The sequence below is a fragment of the Gigantopelta aegis genome, chromosome 9 (genome assembly GCF_016097555.1).
Source record: "Gigantopelta aegis isolate Gae_Host chromosome 9, Gae_host_genome, whole genome shotgun sequence".
NCBI classification, from domain to species: Eukaryota; Metazoa; Mollusca; class Gastropoda; order Neomphalida; family Peltospiridae; genus Gigantopelta; species Gigantopelta aegis.
The window spans coordinates 23,631,358-23,650,068 of record NC_054707.1 but is presented as its reverse complement, the minus strand read 5'-3'; the positions used below and the strand labels follow the sequence as shown (position 1 = coordinate 23,650,068).

The window sequence follows — 18,711 nt, the reverse complement described above, 5'->3', positions numbered from 1 at the left end:
ATCTGGGCTGTCTGTCCAGGACAGTGAGTTAGGGGTTAGTTTGTTCGTGGTTAGTGAGAGAGAAGAGGGTGTAGTGGCCTTGCACCTACCCACCGAGTCGTTAAAACTCGCTCTGGGTGGGAGCCGGTACCGGGCTGCGAACCCTGTACCTACCAGCCTGTAGTCCGATGGCTTAAAACCACGACACCGCCGAGGTCGGTGCGAACGGTTAGCACTACGACTGACTACGTACGGCACGTTTGCCCAATTAGGTATTTTTATTGTCACGGTTTTACTGTGCGATGATCGCGACATGCGTCGAGTCTTTCCGAGGAGCGTCGCTTTATTCCGGTTGTCATCGGTGACAGGTGACTGACAGTCGGGACCGCGGGGAGGCTGTCTCATTATCGCCGCCGTCTGTTCGTTAGCCGTCAAGTGCGCTGCGCATCGATCCACCTACCGCCAATGACGGCATAGCGAGCTTTCGGAAGGCCACGCCCCTTTTTAAACAAATGAAGCCCGGATTTAACAGACGCGTGACATCACCGCTACGAACAACCTATGCACGCGGCGGCAGTGCAATCGATACGGAGAATCTGACGCTGTATTTAGTTTCGTGGCCTCCGTGCGGTCAGCCCCGAAGCTGTGACGGATGTTTAGTAAGCGACATGGGGGGGGAAACGGTTAAGCCCCGCCCACAAAGAGGCGGAGTTCGGTTTTATTTTTATTTTTAGCAAACATGCGTTTGGTGTAGTGACAGTGATTTTATATTGACGAGTGGGTTTATTCGACAAACCAAGACTTTCCAAGTCATTGCAACGGAATGCTGATGAAATTGAGACTTTAACACGTGAATTGTCATTCTTTTTTCGCTCTGTGATGTTGAAAAAGTCTCGACCGTAAGAACTAAGAAGAAGAAGAGAAAAAAGTTTTTAGTTTAAAAAAAAAATTAACCTGACCATTCTCTCTTGTGAATTCGAATTAATTGGAAGCCAGTTTGCCGTAAACAACGACTTGGCCGTTTCTGTGTTTTCGTCTGTCACATACTCTTTTCCAACAACAACAACAACGACGACGACGACAAAAAGCCTTGGATACTAAAACGCCGTTATAGACAATATTTTCTGAAAACTTCTACATCTATCTGTAGGTAAGTACAAACCAAAAAACACACAACTATATCAGCTTTACGAAATTGTTAAATCGTTTATGGTAAAATCTTTAACGAGTCAGTGTTATACATATCTGTATATCTATATATATATGCATACATACATTCGTGAGATGTGAAAAGAAATGTTTTATAGTCGGTGATGGTTTTTACATCGCGTTCACTCGACTGCTTGCCTAATCAGACGTACTGCATAAAATATGTCTACGTTAATTCTAACGTTGTCTCCGAACACTGCACACGCTTCGGGGCGACCACGCATCTAATTGCGATTCACGGAATACTGCCAAATTGTTGGCAAATTTAATGAATCGAATGTAGGGTCACTTGTCTTTGACACCGTCTACACAGGGCGCTGGAAATCGCATCCAAGCAGGCATTGTGCAGATAAGCTTATACCGTTACTCAGGCATTAAGATGTAGTTCGTGGTGTTCACATTATATAACATCAATATTTAAAAGATTTTGCTACATTGTTGTTGAGATTTTCTTTAACATTGTTATATAATTTTTTTTTAATTGTAATTCATTTGTTTATAAAACAATTAGCAGCATATAACATAAATATTAGCACTAAATAATGTTTGTTTGTATTTACCCCCAACCCACTTTATTTTTATTACGCCCCTGAAGAGCCGTAGTCAAGCTGCTAAAAAGATTAACAAAAAACCCTCGCCCAATTTTGTTTTTACTTTAATACAAATGGAAATAATTTTTGCTTTCTTTAGAACCATACTTACGATAGTGATAACTTTATTTCAGTTTTTTAGCTAAGCTAAAATATCGTTTGTGTTTATTTAACGACACCATTAGAGCACATTGATTAATTATTCATCTGCTATTGGGTGTCAAGCATTTCATAATTCTGATCCATAGTCTTGAGAGGAAACCTGCTACATTTTTGTTTTAGCAAAGTTCCATTCATGACAGACCTCAAAGCCATTTTGCACTTATTTTGATAATGTATATTATCTACCCTTTACAGTCACAGTATCCGCTCTTTATCAAGAAATTTATTCATTATTTTATCATCTAGATTCTCTCAACTTCTGTCTCCTGTGTTCTAACCTTTATTTTTAACATGATATAAACACATCCATGTAGATAAGGCGACCTCAAAACACATGTATCAGTCTACGTGAAGTCTGTATGACAATATTCTCAACAAGCGGGCGACTCTAAGTTTTGTCGCTACATCTTAAAAGACCTTGGTGCTTTTGCCAAGGGGGGAAGTTCCACAATCTACAATCTCAGGGACTATCTCCAAGTACGCATATCCCCAAGTCAGTGACGACGTGGACCCCTTAGGGTATGGTCGTGGCTTTTGTCCCGTAAAATTGACACAAATCATTCATCTCGATCACTATCTCTCTATCTCGGAGAATAATATACACCTGATATGAAACATAAGCGTCCAAATCGTCCATTTGCCGAGTCGAAATCCCCTTCGCGGTTACGCATTAGCCCTGTGCCAGGAGAAAGCCGGATTTCGAATTATTGGCTTGAGGGTAAGAGGTTTTATAGTTCACCTTCTCCATGAACAATAGAATTTCTCTTTTCGATTGCAGATAAAAAAAAACTAATTTGTTGGGTGCATTATGCATGCTGTATGTGTTGATAGGCAATGTAACTGGTTTTCGAGGATTTTTAGTGTGAGTAATTTAGAAATCTAGATTACAAACGACTTGAGTTAAAAATAATAATAATAATAATAAGACCAGTTTTCTTCGAAGTGGAAAACATATAAATAATTTGTGAGTAATATAATTTTATTTATCGGTAAGTTAGTAAACACAATAATATATCTTCAGATTCCGATTATACGTACTGTCTTTGGTATTTAATTTAATGTATCATTCTTTTAGCGTTAGTTTTTTCTGCGAAATAAGTTAAAACACTTGACGTGTATTAAAATCCTCTGGCACATTTGAAACTTGTTATTTATTATATGAAAAAGAGCTGCAACTTAGTTCTAGTATTAAATGTACATTTAAAATAAAGTTCAAAGCTTTGCATGAGTTTGTTCCTAAATAATATAAAATAATAGCAATGCATTGTTAAAAATAACGAGTAGAATTTACGAAGCCCGTTTTTCTTAAACGCAGGTGTTTAAGCATTGTAAATGTTTGTAGTTACACGCGCGTACGACGTAAACAGGTGTTTAAGCATTGTAAATGTATGTAGTTACACGCGCGTAAGACATAAAGAGGTTTGGTAAATTCGTCCCAATATGATTAAAGGTGAAAACTATTTTCTTGTAACATGAAAATGTCTTTCTTTTATTCTTTGTTTTGTAAATGTTAGATGAATTAACGTTACAAGCAACACAAGTATACTGTTTTAATGTTATCTGTTTTACAACTTTATTTAAGTTCTCCGTTTGCGAGATCTTTCAAAGCATATTGCTTGTTTTATTTACCCAGACTGTTACCAAAGAATTCAAATTTCTGTATATTTGCACTTCTCTTGATCTATATTTGCACTTCTCGAGATATTAATAGCATAAAATGCATGTGAGTGTTTCCATGTAATTTATTAAAATCATATCTAATAACATCTGTAACCTGCATTGTAAAATAACTGACGGGAAACGGATATTTCCTTATTGCTCTGCGTGATATATAATTAATAATTAGAATAACAATGGCGTCATGTGCATTCCTGCGAAATAATATATATTTGGCGACTTATCTAAACTAGATAGATAGATAAATACTTTTATTGCACTAGGCCAAGTGGCCTTTGAACACATGCATACAGGCGCTAGCATAAATAAATACATGTGTATTAAGATACAGTGATACGCACAATACAAAAAAATACAATGGTAAATAAATGCAAAGAGATATCATCCGTTTCGCTTACTTTCCATATGTATTTAACAACAAACACAGGTTCTTAAATGCGAAAACACTGATTTCCACTGATATACATGGTATCAAGTGATTAATATTGCACATGGTGTTTAAAACACAAACGTGGAATACGGCGCTACCAGGGTCGAAACTAGCGGCGGAAGCGGGGGTGGGGAGTGTAGTTGTCCTACCCCTTTTAGTTTAAAAGTGCTTTTTTTGCCTAACTCGCCCTGTTCTAGTTACATTAGACACGGCACGACCCTGCATTATGGAATGAAATTATTCCCACTTCACTGTTCATACCATAATCATTTTGTATAGGCCTAGGTTTCTGATGTTTTATAAAAATGTCAGAATCATTAAATATAGGTCTATATGTCTCTTATGTCCTAACCGAAAAGGAATCTGTAAGTTACAAAATAGTTTGGCAGTAAAAAAAATATTTTTAAATAAAGCCAAAAATATTATCGTGTCATTTATTTCTCTAGGTACACTTTTAAAACTACACTCCTTCGATAGAATTAATTACATTAAAAACAGATGTAGCTGGAAATTAATGTCAAACAAGTGCCAGCCGGGGAAGATGGAATAGAATTTTAACACTGAAATATGTAGCTGAATAACAATTATGATAATTTAACATAAAGTTTAAAGCTGCATTTGCTCTTGAAATTTGTCTCTTTTGCTAAAATAAAAAAAAGTGTTTATTTACATTTGTGAGTATGTACATTTCTAACAACAGCTTCCAATATTATTTACAAATTCTATAACCTTGCGCCCCACGTAATAATTATAATAAACAAAAGCAAAGAAAGTGAAAACGCAAGTCGGTTTTTGTGTATGCAACATTACCAAACATGTTTTACATTTCCATGTCGCTTGCTAATTATTATATCGGTCTTTTGTGAGAAATCCTTGTGTGACCCCTAGAGAATATAAACCTTAATTTGGACAATTATGCCATTTGCAAAGAGAGTCGCTAATCTCACTAAGTACCGATGAATGAACACCCCTGTTTTGTTACCGAGTCAATCATTAGTTTCCGCCAAGCCCCGGAGGCAGTGTTCGGAATAACTCGGCCTACAATTCTCACCCGGTAAAAAATATTACACGTTTTGTATCTCGCAACAGCTTCCACGCTCGCAGCGTTTTGACAAGTTTTTCGCTGGTGTAATGGCGCCTCCACATCTGCCGCGATGTATTATCAATGGCTTGGTTTCCTTGCTCTGTGGGGGGACAGAGAAAAAAACCCGTGGTTGACAGAAAAGTATTTAATATATTCCTTTTATTGTTACCTCAGTTAAAGCTAGACACCACAACTGTAATTGTATCTTTATATATTATAATTAATGAAAATGCACACATGGTCAAATATAATAATTAAATACCTCATCCACACATACACACACAATTAAAAATCATTCATTTAAATAGTATAGTGTTTTTATGTTCAGACGGGATGGGTTCATGCTTTATCCCCTTTTTTAGTTAGTTAAATGGCAACCACATGTTTCAGTCTTTAATATTACATAAAATATGATGACACTATTGAATATCTTTTTTTAATTTTATGATGTTTTATGGGTGGTTTATGCTATTGCTTTACCTGTTTCAGTAAGGCTCGTTAGCATGTAGTAACTTGCAGTAGTAACAAACATGGTATACAACAATTTAAAATTTATGTTTTACGAGACGTTTGTGTATCTGAATATTGCTGTCTTCAGTACTTAGTTCCAAACATAATATATTGATGTGAAATTTTAAATAAAAATCGTTAGATTTTTAGCGTACGACGCTCTTTTCATCATACTCGTAAAACGATCGATAATAATTATATTTCCATTTGTAAAATTTAATCAGTTTGATGTTAATCAGGGGGAAATGTGTAAAATGAGAAGAAATAAATGAAATAAAAACTATATATTAGTTGTGTCTTAGCAGTCGTGGAATGATTGGAATGGTTTCGATATTAATTTCTATGTATAATGGTGGTCGTTTTAAAATGTATAACTGTTCTTTATCTATAAAGTATGTTTCACTGATAAGCCAGTAACATGAATTAATAAATATATCATAATTATAAATATACTTCGATTGTTAAAAAAATCTGCGACTTTCGGCAATACTGCCTGGGAAAGAATCACTTTGCAGGCGCGGATTCAGACGGGGGGGGGGGGGCGACAAGGAGCCCACCCCCTATTTTTGGTCAACCAATATATATTACAGAATACACACAAACAATGCAAAGTTATCCCGTCCTCCTGACAAGGACCTTTAAATTCTATTTTCAAAAACAACAACGAGTTTTGGGCCCCCTCTATTAAAATTGTTTGGATGCGCGGCTATTTTGTTTATTGTTAATATTACTGAAATAAAATTAACGATAAGCTTTACAACATTAATTTTTAAAATGTCTATACGCCTAAGTCAATCTATGTACACTAATATGTCAGAGTAACCTTTCGCTGAACACTGAAACCAAAAATGATATCAGCTATTTTTACAAAACACGCATATCGTCAATGCAGCATGCCACTAAAATTCTTAAGACATTTCCACATTCATTCATTTATTATTAATATATACGGCTATTAAAAGCTATAATGTGTCATATATATTAATAGTTTAATAGTGTGTATTGTTAAATAAGTGATACGGGTAATTGATATTGTTTTCTGAGCTAATTATTTCTGTTTAAATATGTACGAAGTGTTGCAAAAGTTGCCACATTAATAAGCTACTGTCAGTTAAGTACCTTTTTTCTATTATTTGAATGAAAATCTATATTCTGAAGAATGTTACACAATTCATCGATTATTTCAGGCTTCTTGTTGGTCGGCAGGGTCTTTGATGTTAAATGGTGTCGTTGACAGGGGTAAAAGGTGTTTTAAAAATTCTAAAAATCTCGAATACATTTTTTCTAGAAAATACTAAATCTTTGCTAAAAAAAACAACATAGGTACATAATTTGTCTTATTCGCTTGAAATAAGTTTAATGTTTTCTTGAAGTTTTCAATCATTGGAATCAATTTGTTATACAGATAGAACAACCAGTAATTCGACTACTCTAATTTCAAATTCCGAATATTTAAAAACTAAGATTTAAGGCTTTTCAAAATGTGTTTTTCAATTCGTTTCTTCTTTAACAGTCGAATTTTAAATATTGAACATTTATATAAAATAAAATAAAATTAGTCTTTAAAACGTATCTTTTTTTTTACGATGCTGTGTTTTATATTTACAAAATTTAAAAATTACATTTTTTGTTAAGACTTTCAAAAAACCAAATGTAACCGAATACAGCAGAACACATCAGAAATATCTAACTTTAAGAGACATCTGTTATATGAGCAGGACATGCCTGGAAAATTCTCTTGTACAGCTGATTTGATATTACGCCTATTATCATATATGAAATAACGTAATCAACTAATCATGGCGGGAGACCAGTCTAGTAACAGCATATCATTATGCAGTCTAGTAACTATAACTAAACATGAGTAAATAAAAAGTGTAGTTTTAGTTCTAGGCTAAAACATTTTGGTAACACGTTTTAGGAAGGCCTTTGTTCCAGCAGTTACGTGGATTATGTAAGCTGCATTGTAATTACTTAACTACAATCACATTAAATGGTGTAATATTTCAGTTATTTTACTACAATGATGCATACGCTGTCTTGTATGACATTATAGGCGAATAATTAATATGAACTATTGTTCAGTTGCGCAGTTCTTCGACCATAAAATCTATTATTAATTGTTATAATTATGCTAATAATTGTTACGGTAATAATAAATATTTGTAAAAGTTTTAAAGGGACTACCCTGAATTTGTAGCCATTTTAAGATTTTTTGGCAAATAAAATATTTTTACATTATTAACATTAAAATTTGCTGACATTTTCTTACTTAGATTATGAATATTTCTGTAACCAATGTATCTCTAGATATCGTAATGTTTTATAGTATCTCAATATCAATTTACTGGGGGTCTAAAATAATTTTGTATGTACGAATTTATTATTTCTTTCAAATGGCGAAATAAAAATTGAAATCATTCGGCTAAAGTTAATTCCAAAAGTATTTATCCGTATAATGCTTTATATTTAAAATATCTTGAGGTAAAAAGTCTTCTTGTTTTGTTTTGTTCTTAGAGTTTCTTTGTTGTCGGTTGTTTGGTTGTTTGGTTGTTTTGTTTTTGTGGGTTTTTTTATATTTTTATATATATTTATTACCCACCGAAATATTAATAGAACCATGTAGAGTAAATAATGAATGAATGTTAAACTATACCCCCAACATGAAAATCACATCGGCCAATGGGTATTAAAAATCTGATGACAGATGTTTAAATTAGCACAGATATTATTACAAAAATAATTGTTCATGTTAGAACAACTTCAAATTCTAACTTGTAAAAGCGATTTTTTTTACGTTGAATGGTTTAGGTAGTAAAATGTAGAAGAATTTATTACATAGAGATAATACTTAGATAAAATTAGTTACATGGTATCCATTATCTAATCCTTTGTTATACAAGTTATCTTTTTTCTCTCCTTTCTCCCACCCCCATCTCTCTCTCTCTCTCTCTCTCTCTCTCTCTCTCTCTCTCTCTCTCTCTCTCTCTCTCTCTCTCTCTCTCTCTCTCTCTCTCTCTCTGTGTGTGTGTGTGTCTCTGTCTCTGTGTGTGTGTGTGCGTGTGTGTCTGTCTCCCTATATCTCTATAATTCATTCTTTATATTTCTCTCTGGCAGTCTACGCTTACTTCCGTTTTCTCTATCCATCCATCCATCCATCCATCCATCCATACATACATACATACATACATACATACATACATCATCTCCCACACATCCACACATCCATCCATCCATCCATCCACTTACCTACGTACGTACGGACTATCTATCTATCTACCTACCTGCCTGCCTACCTACCTATCTGTGCTTTCCTGTCTGTGGGAAAGTGCATATTAAAGATCCCTTGCTGCATTTGAAAAAATGTAGCGGGTTTCCTCTGACAAGTACGTGTCAGAATTACCAAGTGTCTGACATCCAATAGCCGATCATTAATTAATCAATGTGCTCTATTTATTCATCTCTATCTATCTATCTATCTATCTATCAATCTATCTATCTACTAGTATCTATCTATCTATCAATCTATCTATCTACTAGTATCTATCTATCTATCTATCTATCTATCTATCTATCTATCAATCAATCAATCAATCAATCAATCTATCTATTTATCCATCTATCAATATCATTCCTCTTTCTAACTCCGATGATAAATGACAGCTCAAGTTCTTCACGTATTAATAACTGGCAGTTATTGGTATCATATTGCATGTATTTGTATTCTGTCTGAATTATGGATATCAGTATATGCATACATGCATATTATATTTTCATCGATTACGTGCTAGCTCATGTACTGAGGTTTTGTATGTAAATTGGGTTTTTTTTTTTTTAAATAAAGTTAATGTTTCTTAAATTGTAATATTTGCTCCAACTAGACAAAAAGGCACAGTTAAAAACTAAAGAGTAGTTTTCGTATTTTATTGGAGGTGTAATTCTCTTGTTACCTGTGATAGTGCGACAATGTGTGACTTCTTCCATGTATCATTTACGCACTCAGGTTGGTAGGTACAGGGTTCGCAGCCCGGTACCGGCTCCAACCCAGAGCGACTGCTTAAGGACTCAAGGCCACTACACCCACTTCTCTCACACTAGCCACTAACCAACTAACCCACTGTCCTGGACTGACAGCCCAGGTAGCTGAGGTATGTACCCAGGACAACGTGCTTGAACCTTAATTGGATATAAGCACGAAATTAAGTTGAAATGAAATGAAATTAATTTACGCTCTTACTCTAGTCTGACACTCAATAGCCGATGTGTTTGTCATGCTGGGGTGTCATTAAACATGCATTCATTATTTTCAGTGGAAAATAAAACAGTTTTAAATTATGTTATCACTTTCCCCAAATGCCAGTACAGCACATATCATGGTCTTTGAAACACTAATCGGGGATCCTCAGTTGGAATAGAAAAACAAATCAGCAGATGTCCTAAAGTATATCATAACATAGCTGCTTATATCGCTACATGTGCTATCGCATATCATAATATAAATGTTTTATCGAATGATGCGCTATCGCATATCATAATATTGATGTTTTATCAAATGGTGTGCTATCGCATATCATAATATAGATGTTTTATCGCATATCATTTAGATCGTCTATCACTAAGTTAAATCTCCGTTCTCTATAACGGGTATATTTATGTACTGATGGAATAGGACACCCCACTGTGTTTCGTTAGCACTATTGTGCCATCTGCCTTGCTTTTTATTGACTTTACAAACTTTTTTTCTTTTTTATTTCTTTCTTTTTTATTGCCCTAGATCATTGTGATCGTGTAAGGGTTGGGGTGCCCTGATTCATCGCAATACAATATGTACACATATATATGATTGTAAATTAATGTAATATATCACGCAACCACATGACAAATACCTTAGTACATACATTAATACATACATACATGCATACATGCATACATACATACATATATTTGTATCCTTGATAAGTGCATAGATCAGATTGTACTTGAACAAAGAAATACATGTCTTATGGTCTCCAAATAGTAAAATGTGCTCAAATATCATAAAAACATACCTTTCCTTTTCTTAGTTTTACATCAGGCCTATCGATAACTCTCGGTTTTTGGAATAATAGTCAAAACTGTGCAAAACTTTGAGTATTTTATTTTGAAAGGGTTTTATTTCTTACAGATTTGATTGTCAGGATTTTATTTCTAATAGATTGTACTGCTAGGATTATATTTGCTAATTATTTAATTGCAAGGGTTCTATTGGGGTTTTGTTTGTAGATTTTATTGCTAGTATTTCAACATGGACTCGGGAATTGCTAGCATTTTTATTGATAGTCGAAAATTGCTAGTATTTCTACTAAGAACTCGGGTATTGCTAGTATTTCTACTAGGACCCAGGGTATTGCTAGTATTTCTACTAGAACTCGGGTATTGCTAGTATATCTACTAGAGCTCGGGTATTGCTAGTATTTCTATTAGAACTCGGGGTATTGCTAGTATTTCTACTAGAACTCGGGTATTGCTAGTATTTCTACTAGTATACACTCTAAGATTCTGTTTTCAACTGCTTCTATTCTGATTAGCAGGGTTTTATTTATAAAGTGCATTGCTAGGATTCTCTTTTCTAGACATTTATATTGATAGGATTTTACAAGTTCGTATATTAGCATTGTCCGTGTTATATTGCTAGGATTCGGATCCAGAAATATTTACACTGCTTGAGTTAAATATTTGATACCTTGTTAGGACTTTATTTTGAATACACTTGTTTAGCTTGGATCCTATTTTAGAAAAAAAATGTTTTTGTAATGCTAAGCTTTTATTTCGGATTCGTTTTCGGATACACCAATTGTATATATACACACCTGTGCGTACAGACAACACCACGCATTGATACGAGCAAGTACACGCACACGCACACACTAGCACACCCTCTCGCGTACATCATTTCCATTAAAACGATTATAAACGCTCATCAAACAGCTATTCTGAGTGATTACATTAATAATCCGCTGATAATTATTTTATTACATCATAGTTATACATCTTGCTGTATTTGAAAATTTACATATCTACTGATCACATTCTGCGTCATAACAGCCTGAAAACTGTTTTTAAAAAAATATGTTTTAATCCCGTTAAATGCGGACATGTTATGTATTGCATTTGTCAAAATGGTGTGCAATTAATTAGGCCATACGATTAAGATGCTTTTTTCTTTCTTTCGGAATGGGCATATTTACTGCATAAAAAAAAAAAATGTCTTAATTAAATTGCCTCAATTTATAACTATGCATTTCGATGAACCAAATTCAGACGTCCATACTCCAAAGACCCACCCTTTTCCCCATTCACCGACCAGTCGACAATGATTCAAAAGCCATTGATGGCATTACTCATGGGAAATCGTAGCCTCTACTAACCCTGCGTGCAAAATTATACCGGCGTACTCGATTACGATTGCACAAATAACGTTGCGCCATGCACTTCTATAAAACATGGCAGCAATTCTACACATTTCCTATTGTATCGAATATGTATTATTCAAATGACTTTAAATCGTGAAGCTTGTGCTTGAAAAAAGGTAATGAATAAAAGAAGAAGGAGTGGGAGAAAGAAAGAAAGAAAGAAAGAAAGAAAAACAACACAGAGATATAATATCCTTTTCGCCCCGTGTAAAGTTTCTGGATTTTGAAAAACGTTTTGAAACTTGTCTGATCCATTGGCAGTTGGACATACGACGCGTAAACGATTGGTCCCCGCTGTGTATACGGGCTGCTAAATTTACACCAAGGGCGTGTTGTGCGATGGGTCGAAGGTTTACCGACCCACCAATCAGAATACGTTTGAGGGCTCGCTCCAAGGGGGTACCGTTTTGAAGGATCGCTAGTGTTTCGCAGGACGAGGATTTTGCGTGCTTGAGTACCACTAGGAAGTGTGTTGCCGTGTATGTTGTACTTTTTTTCTAGTCCAGCAATTACCGCTAAGTGACGCGAAGGAACCTACTGCGTGGATCTAAGACACTGTTAGCGCTAACATACCTGTATTCGTGGTCACTTCAAGCCGGCCTCGGTTAAAAGGTGAATTCATCATTATTTGATCACTGACCTTTTTGTCGCCGGCGTATTCTGCATTCTGTTTGTCCATTCTGTTGATTAAAAAAATATTTTTAACGAGGAGTTACTATAATTCGTATTACAGTCAACAGAAATGTCGCAATGACTGTAAACAAGAGATAAACAAACGCACGTTTCTCGAAGAATATATACCTGTCAACAAAAGCGAGGTGAACCTGGCTCCGCCTGTTGCTTTAAAAACAACAACAACAACAACATATAAACATTTATATTGTGCAGTAAACATGGCGTAAAACCGTAGTTGTTATTAATATTCATATAGACTGCGAAGCACTTTACGTTAAACTAGCTTACCGTACGGGACTTGCCCGTTGATATAATCGGGTTATTATCTCAACTGACTAGCTCCTACCCTCGGGTACTTTCAACCCGAGAACGGATTTGCCTGCTCAGAATCTAAAGCTCCTTCCCTTTTTAGACCCACAGCAAGGGGTGGCGTGCCACCCGATACCCGCATACACGGAAAAACACGAGAGCTGTATGGGAGCGAATATGATGCGACATTAAGCAAGCAGAAAAGATCGAGCACGGCTTCGTATCGGCAGCCATGTTCTGAAGTGACGGGAAAACATGTTGCGTTGCTTGCATGCAGCGCCGAGTTGGTTTCGCTTTGGAGTGTACTAACCCTAACGTAACAGTTAAGATTTGTAATCAGTTAATATTTCGTCCAAGATACTAAAACTGTCCTTCACTTTTTGCCCATTGCAGGAGTGGACGCTTAGGGCCGAGGAATCTGAATGGGTCGGCACGTACTAAGTCAGGAATAGTGACACGGGCGGCGAAAGACAAGTGGCGTGCAAATCAAACGCCTTTTTATTAAGGAATATTTCGAGACGTTTACAAACTGGAGATTTTACATTCACGGGAAGCAATGCCCGCTAAAGGTCAGTATATACAGTAAAAAAAAATTAATTACTAGTATTTTTTACTAATTTCCTTGTAATTATAATATTCTATAATATTCTTGTAACACTGATTATAATGAGGGTATTATAATTATTGTGATATGCATGCATGCTATTTTGATATATTCAGTAAAGTGTTTAATTACTTTTTTAAATTGTCTCGAAGTAATTTCCAAATTAACTTACTACGTATTCATATCATATTATATGCATAACATTAAATAAAAAGATATTGGATATAAAAATAAATATTTTGTAAATAACACATTGTTGTTTATTTTCATTGTAAAAATAAAGTAGTTTGCTAAAATGTATTACGTAGAAACTCATTGTAGAAACTACTGAAATTATTTTAAACCACTAAAATATTTTTTTCAATTACTATAATAATTAAATCATTAGTAAACATTGCTGGTCACAACATTAGCTGTTGCTTGTAAATAAAAAATATATCAGTACCTTTAAAAGATATTTGTATAAATATATATTTATTCAGCATTAATGCTACAATAACTATTGCAGAAACACATGTATTATTTAGCTAACACGAAAACACCTCCGTTTATTTATATTTTTATTTTGTAAATACTCACTGGTATGCATATATATTTATAGTAAGAAGCCATAGTGTGTTTACATTTAATATTTCCTTTAATTTTTTATTATCATTTATGTAATGCTTATTACTAAAAAATATTTTTTAAACAGATATAAATAATGTTTTCATTTTTATTTTGTAAACATTCTTTGTAAATAATAGTTTTTCTCACAAATTCTGACAGGCTTTTATTCTATTTTATTTCATTTCATTTTCTTTTTATTATTTTTGACCTCTGTCTTTTTAGTTCTCTTCTTCCTCCCCCCCCCCCCCCCTTCCTTCGGGTCTTTCTCTCTCTCTCTCTCTCTCTCTCTCTCTCTCTCTCTCTCTCTCTCTCTCTCTCTCTCTCTCTCTCTCTCTCTCTCTCACTCTCTCTCTCTCGCTCTTTCCAGTCGTTTTTTTTTTATCATCCCTTGAAGACGAGTCAAATTATCTCTGTTACCGAGACTTGAATGCTTGTCAAGATTCTTAACTGTGACAGCTTATTTTTGCCAATTTGCCTCTTAGCCCATTGATGTAATTATACTGGGTTATCACTAGGCGTTGTATTAGCAGGGGATAGCCGCCCGCACTTAACTACAAGTAGCGAATCGTTAACACAAATTGTCCACAAACAGATAAAATCACACGACATTCATCCACTCTTAACGTTTTCCATTTTTCTTCTTATGAGGAATAGAGTGGAGAGGCACTGGAGACAGAGAACTGTCAGATTAACTGTGATATTTTAAAATGCTTTATTCCCATGTGATCATACATATGTTACTTTTTTTAACATGTAACTATCTTAGGTGTTGATATTTTTTTTTTTTTGGTGGGGAGGGGGTAATTTAATGTCTTTATGTTTATCCTTTTCCTTATTTTTCTCGTTCTTGTTCTTGCTGCAGTTTTCATATATGTTTATTCGCGTGTAATTATGCAGAATATTACGTAATAGTTTAAGAGTTAATATGTTGGTTGTCTGGACAAGAGATATTATATCACCTTTTTTTCTTTCTTTCTTTCTTTCTTTCTTATTTTTCTTCCTCTTCCTTCTCATTTATTTCTTCTCTTTCTTTTTCTTGTAATGTATATTTCTAATAATTACTGTAAATTTCACTTCATTACCTAACCATAACAAATCATTAAAATTATTAACAAATGCGAACTAATTTTAATATTTTGTTGTCTCTTTATTGTATCATAAAATTATTACATAATCTCCATGTTTGTATAATATTATTAGTTTTGTATATAAATATTTTTTATGGTTCCTTTTAGCTTTTTATTAATAATTTTAATTCTGTAAACAACAATGTTTTTCTAATAGTTTTAATAGAATTGGGACATAAAGATTATCTGCAATATTCCAATGTGGAGTAATTCTAAAAAGACATGTTGAAAAATAAATATATGCAGTACTTTCAACATGAACAATGCTTTGAAAACATAAATAAATTAACATTAAATACATGACAATGTACAGTTTGTAAGCTTCATCTATAATGAAAAATATTTTCAAAACAAATAAATTAACATTAAATACATGACAATTTACAGATCTAATTTTCATATATGATGATAAATATTTTCAAAACATAAACAAATTAACATTACATAAATCACAATATAAAATTATAATCATCTATAATGAACAATACTTTGAATACACAAATACATTAACATTAAATAAATCACATTATACAATTCTAATCTTCTTCTATATTGAACAATACTTTCAAAACACAAATAAATTAACATTAAATAAATGACAATATACAATTCTTATCTCCATCTGTAATGGACAGTGTGATTGTTTATAGAAAGTTGGGTCAGTAGCTGTAGAAAGCTATAGAAATGAAATATTTATTGCTAGCTACTTTGTCTTCTTTATACGCTTGTCAAACGAGGTGTTATCAGCTTTATTTATGTGTTGAATATATTAGGTCGACAGAATATTAGATGTTTACTGAATGTTTTCTACAATTTGCTTTGACAGTTGAACATGGATAATGAACCTACGTGGATGTTTCAGGTCCCTATAAAAAAAAACATTTTTAGTCAGTTTTGGTGTGAATTAATAATTTAAAAAAATAATAATAATAATAAGAATTACAATAGCTATACTATGATCATGTTCTGATGGGAATAGCAGTACTGTGTTAGGTTTTAGAACGCGCGTGTGTGTGTGTGTGTGTGTGCGTGCGTGTGCGTGTGTGTGTGTGTGTGCGTACGTGTGTGTGTGCGTGTGTGTGTGTGTGTGTGTGTGTGTGTGCTCTTGTGTGAGAGGGGAAGAAACCAGTGACGGAGGAGTGATGAGAGACAGAGACAGACAGAGACAGATTTATGTTTGTGTGTGATAGATTAAGTGGTTTTATAATATATGTAATATTTGCCTGTCTGTGATGTTTTGTGTGTGTTAATAAGCATAAGAATGTTTGTATATCTATTTGTCTTTAATGCTGTTTAATTTATATACAGGCATATTTAATTTCTTTTTCAGTGCGTGTGTGTGTGTGTCAGAGAGAGAGAGAGAGAGAGAGAGAGAGAGAGAGAGAGGGGGGAGGGACGGAGGGAGAGAGTACGTGTGTGTGTGTGTGTGTGTGCGTGCTTGTGCGTGCTTGTGTGTGCGTTTGTGTGTGTGGTTGATTGTCAATATCTTTGTACGATTGTTGTTTGTTTACTTTTATTTACTTATTTATTTATCTATCTATTTTATATATTTATTTATCTATATTTTCCTCTCCGTGTACATAATATTAGTAGAATCTTCTTATCAGATATATAATTCTGCGTAATGGTAATGGGCCGTCAAGAACTTGAACAGATATTATTTCCAGTGCTCTTGTCATCGATAAATTTCTCAGACACAATCTTGGAAAGTGAGCGTGTCTAAACATCTGACCACGGCGAGGATATCTGCGGTCGTACAAATGGCCAGTTTGATGTAAAATATGCCAAACTCTCGTCTCGTAATTGACAGGGGAGATTTTCATTCATTTTCGCTCCTGTCTCATGCATTTTGAACGTTTCCCCGACTAAGTCGACTGTAATTATGCTTAAATCCCCCGAATAATGATGCCCGCTGTATTTTATCGCTGGGGACGACCCCCGGACTAAAAAGGCTTTGCGCCATTTCTGGAAAATATGCACCAGGCCAGAATTGGTATGTCTTGGTTTGTACGAGACAACATACTGATTTTTGTTGTAATATAATTTTCACAAAAATATCAATGAAATTTATTATAAGTGGGGTTTTGTTCTCTTTTTTGTATATTGCATATCTGTTAATTCCATATATTTTATTACATTAATTGGAGTATGAATTTAGAAATACAATGTATAATTTTTGTTACAAAATTTCAATATGTAAGTCATGTGGGTTTTGTCTTCAATAAATAAAATTCATACTGACAGCAGAAATTTGTTTTATCCTTAACAAATCATAATAAAACAGTGCGGGGAAAAAAGTAAAGTAAAGAACATATTTTAAGTGACTGACGCAGGCCAAACCCCTTTAATAAACCCATTTCTCTGGGGAAAGGAAATAAGAATAAATTTTGTTTTAATTATACATGTATCAGCATTCGTACAATTGGCATACATAAATTAAATAATCACTTTTAGTTAAAAAAAAACAACAAAAAAAAAACAACCCATAAAAACATTTTATACACACAACAATATTTTGGAAGGCATAGCACATATTTTTTAGTAACCAGGAATAATTAGAAATTTTAACTGACTATTTCTGAAATTTTGTTTATGTGGTTGGATTGAGCAGTGATGGGGGTGTTTTGAGTTTTTAATTATATTTTGTATGGCCTAAGTAACACACAATTCGACATATGATGGGTGACATATGACAGAGACAAGTACTCAAAGTCAAACGGGCACAGGGCAACAATATTTAAACTGCATGTTTGGCAAGTGCACGATGCAAATCGAAAAATAACGACAAAAATAAAGCAATGCTTGTTGGTCAAATGCAATGGTTCTAATAATCTTATAATTGTTGAGGTAACAATTTATGAAAGCTAAATATTATTTTTATTATTTTATTTATTTATTTATTTATTTATTTATTAAAGTTAATAGCCTATAATAATCAAAGTAAAATTATTATTATATTATAGTACTTTTATTATTATTATTATTATTATTATTATTATTATATTATTATCATCGTCGTCGTCGTTGTTGTTGCTGTTTTCCTCATCGTCGTTGTCGTAGTAACATACCATACCTTCGGCTACGTTATAAATAAAATATTACACCTTGTTAGCCTAATATAAACTTTATTACGCGTTAAATAATTTAATACGCTTTTCGCCTGAAACCGGTGAAAGAAACTGGTGACATAAACGCTTATTAAACCCATAAACGCTTATTAATTCCATTTAATAAAATTAACAGCATGAACACGTAAACTCCTCGCTTTAACTCCATCACTGTCTTTCTGTCGAT

At 33.9% G+C, this 18,711-nt stretch overlaps 1 protein-coding gene across 3 annotated transcripts in view; it reads left to right on the top strand.

Annotated features, from left to right (window-relative positions):
• The first annotated feature begins 773 nt into the window (after positions 1-773).
• LOC121381252 (paired box protein Pax-6-like) overlaps positions 774-18,711 on the top strand; it is a 73,966-nt gene continuing 56,028 nt past the window's right edge. The window contains exons 1-2 of one of the 3 annotated variants that reach the window (XM_041510490.1): positions 774-1,129; positions 13,471-13,646. In XM_041510490.1, coding sequence (XP_041366424.1) covers positions 13,634-13,646 — 13 coding nt within the window. In that variant the 5' untranslated portion in view covers positions 774-1,129; positions 13,471-13,633. Of the gene's footprint in view, positions 1,130-12,502; positions 12,706-13,470; positions 13,647-18,711 lie in introns of those variants that run through there. The other 2 variants (XM_041510491.1, XM_041510489.1) reach the window with 2 other exon arrangements.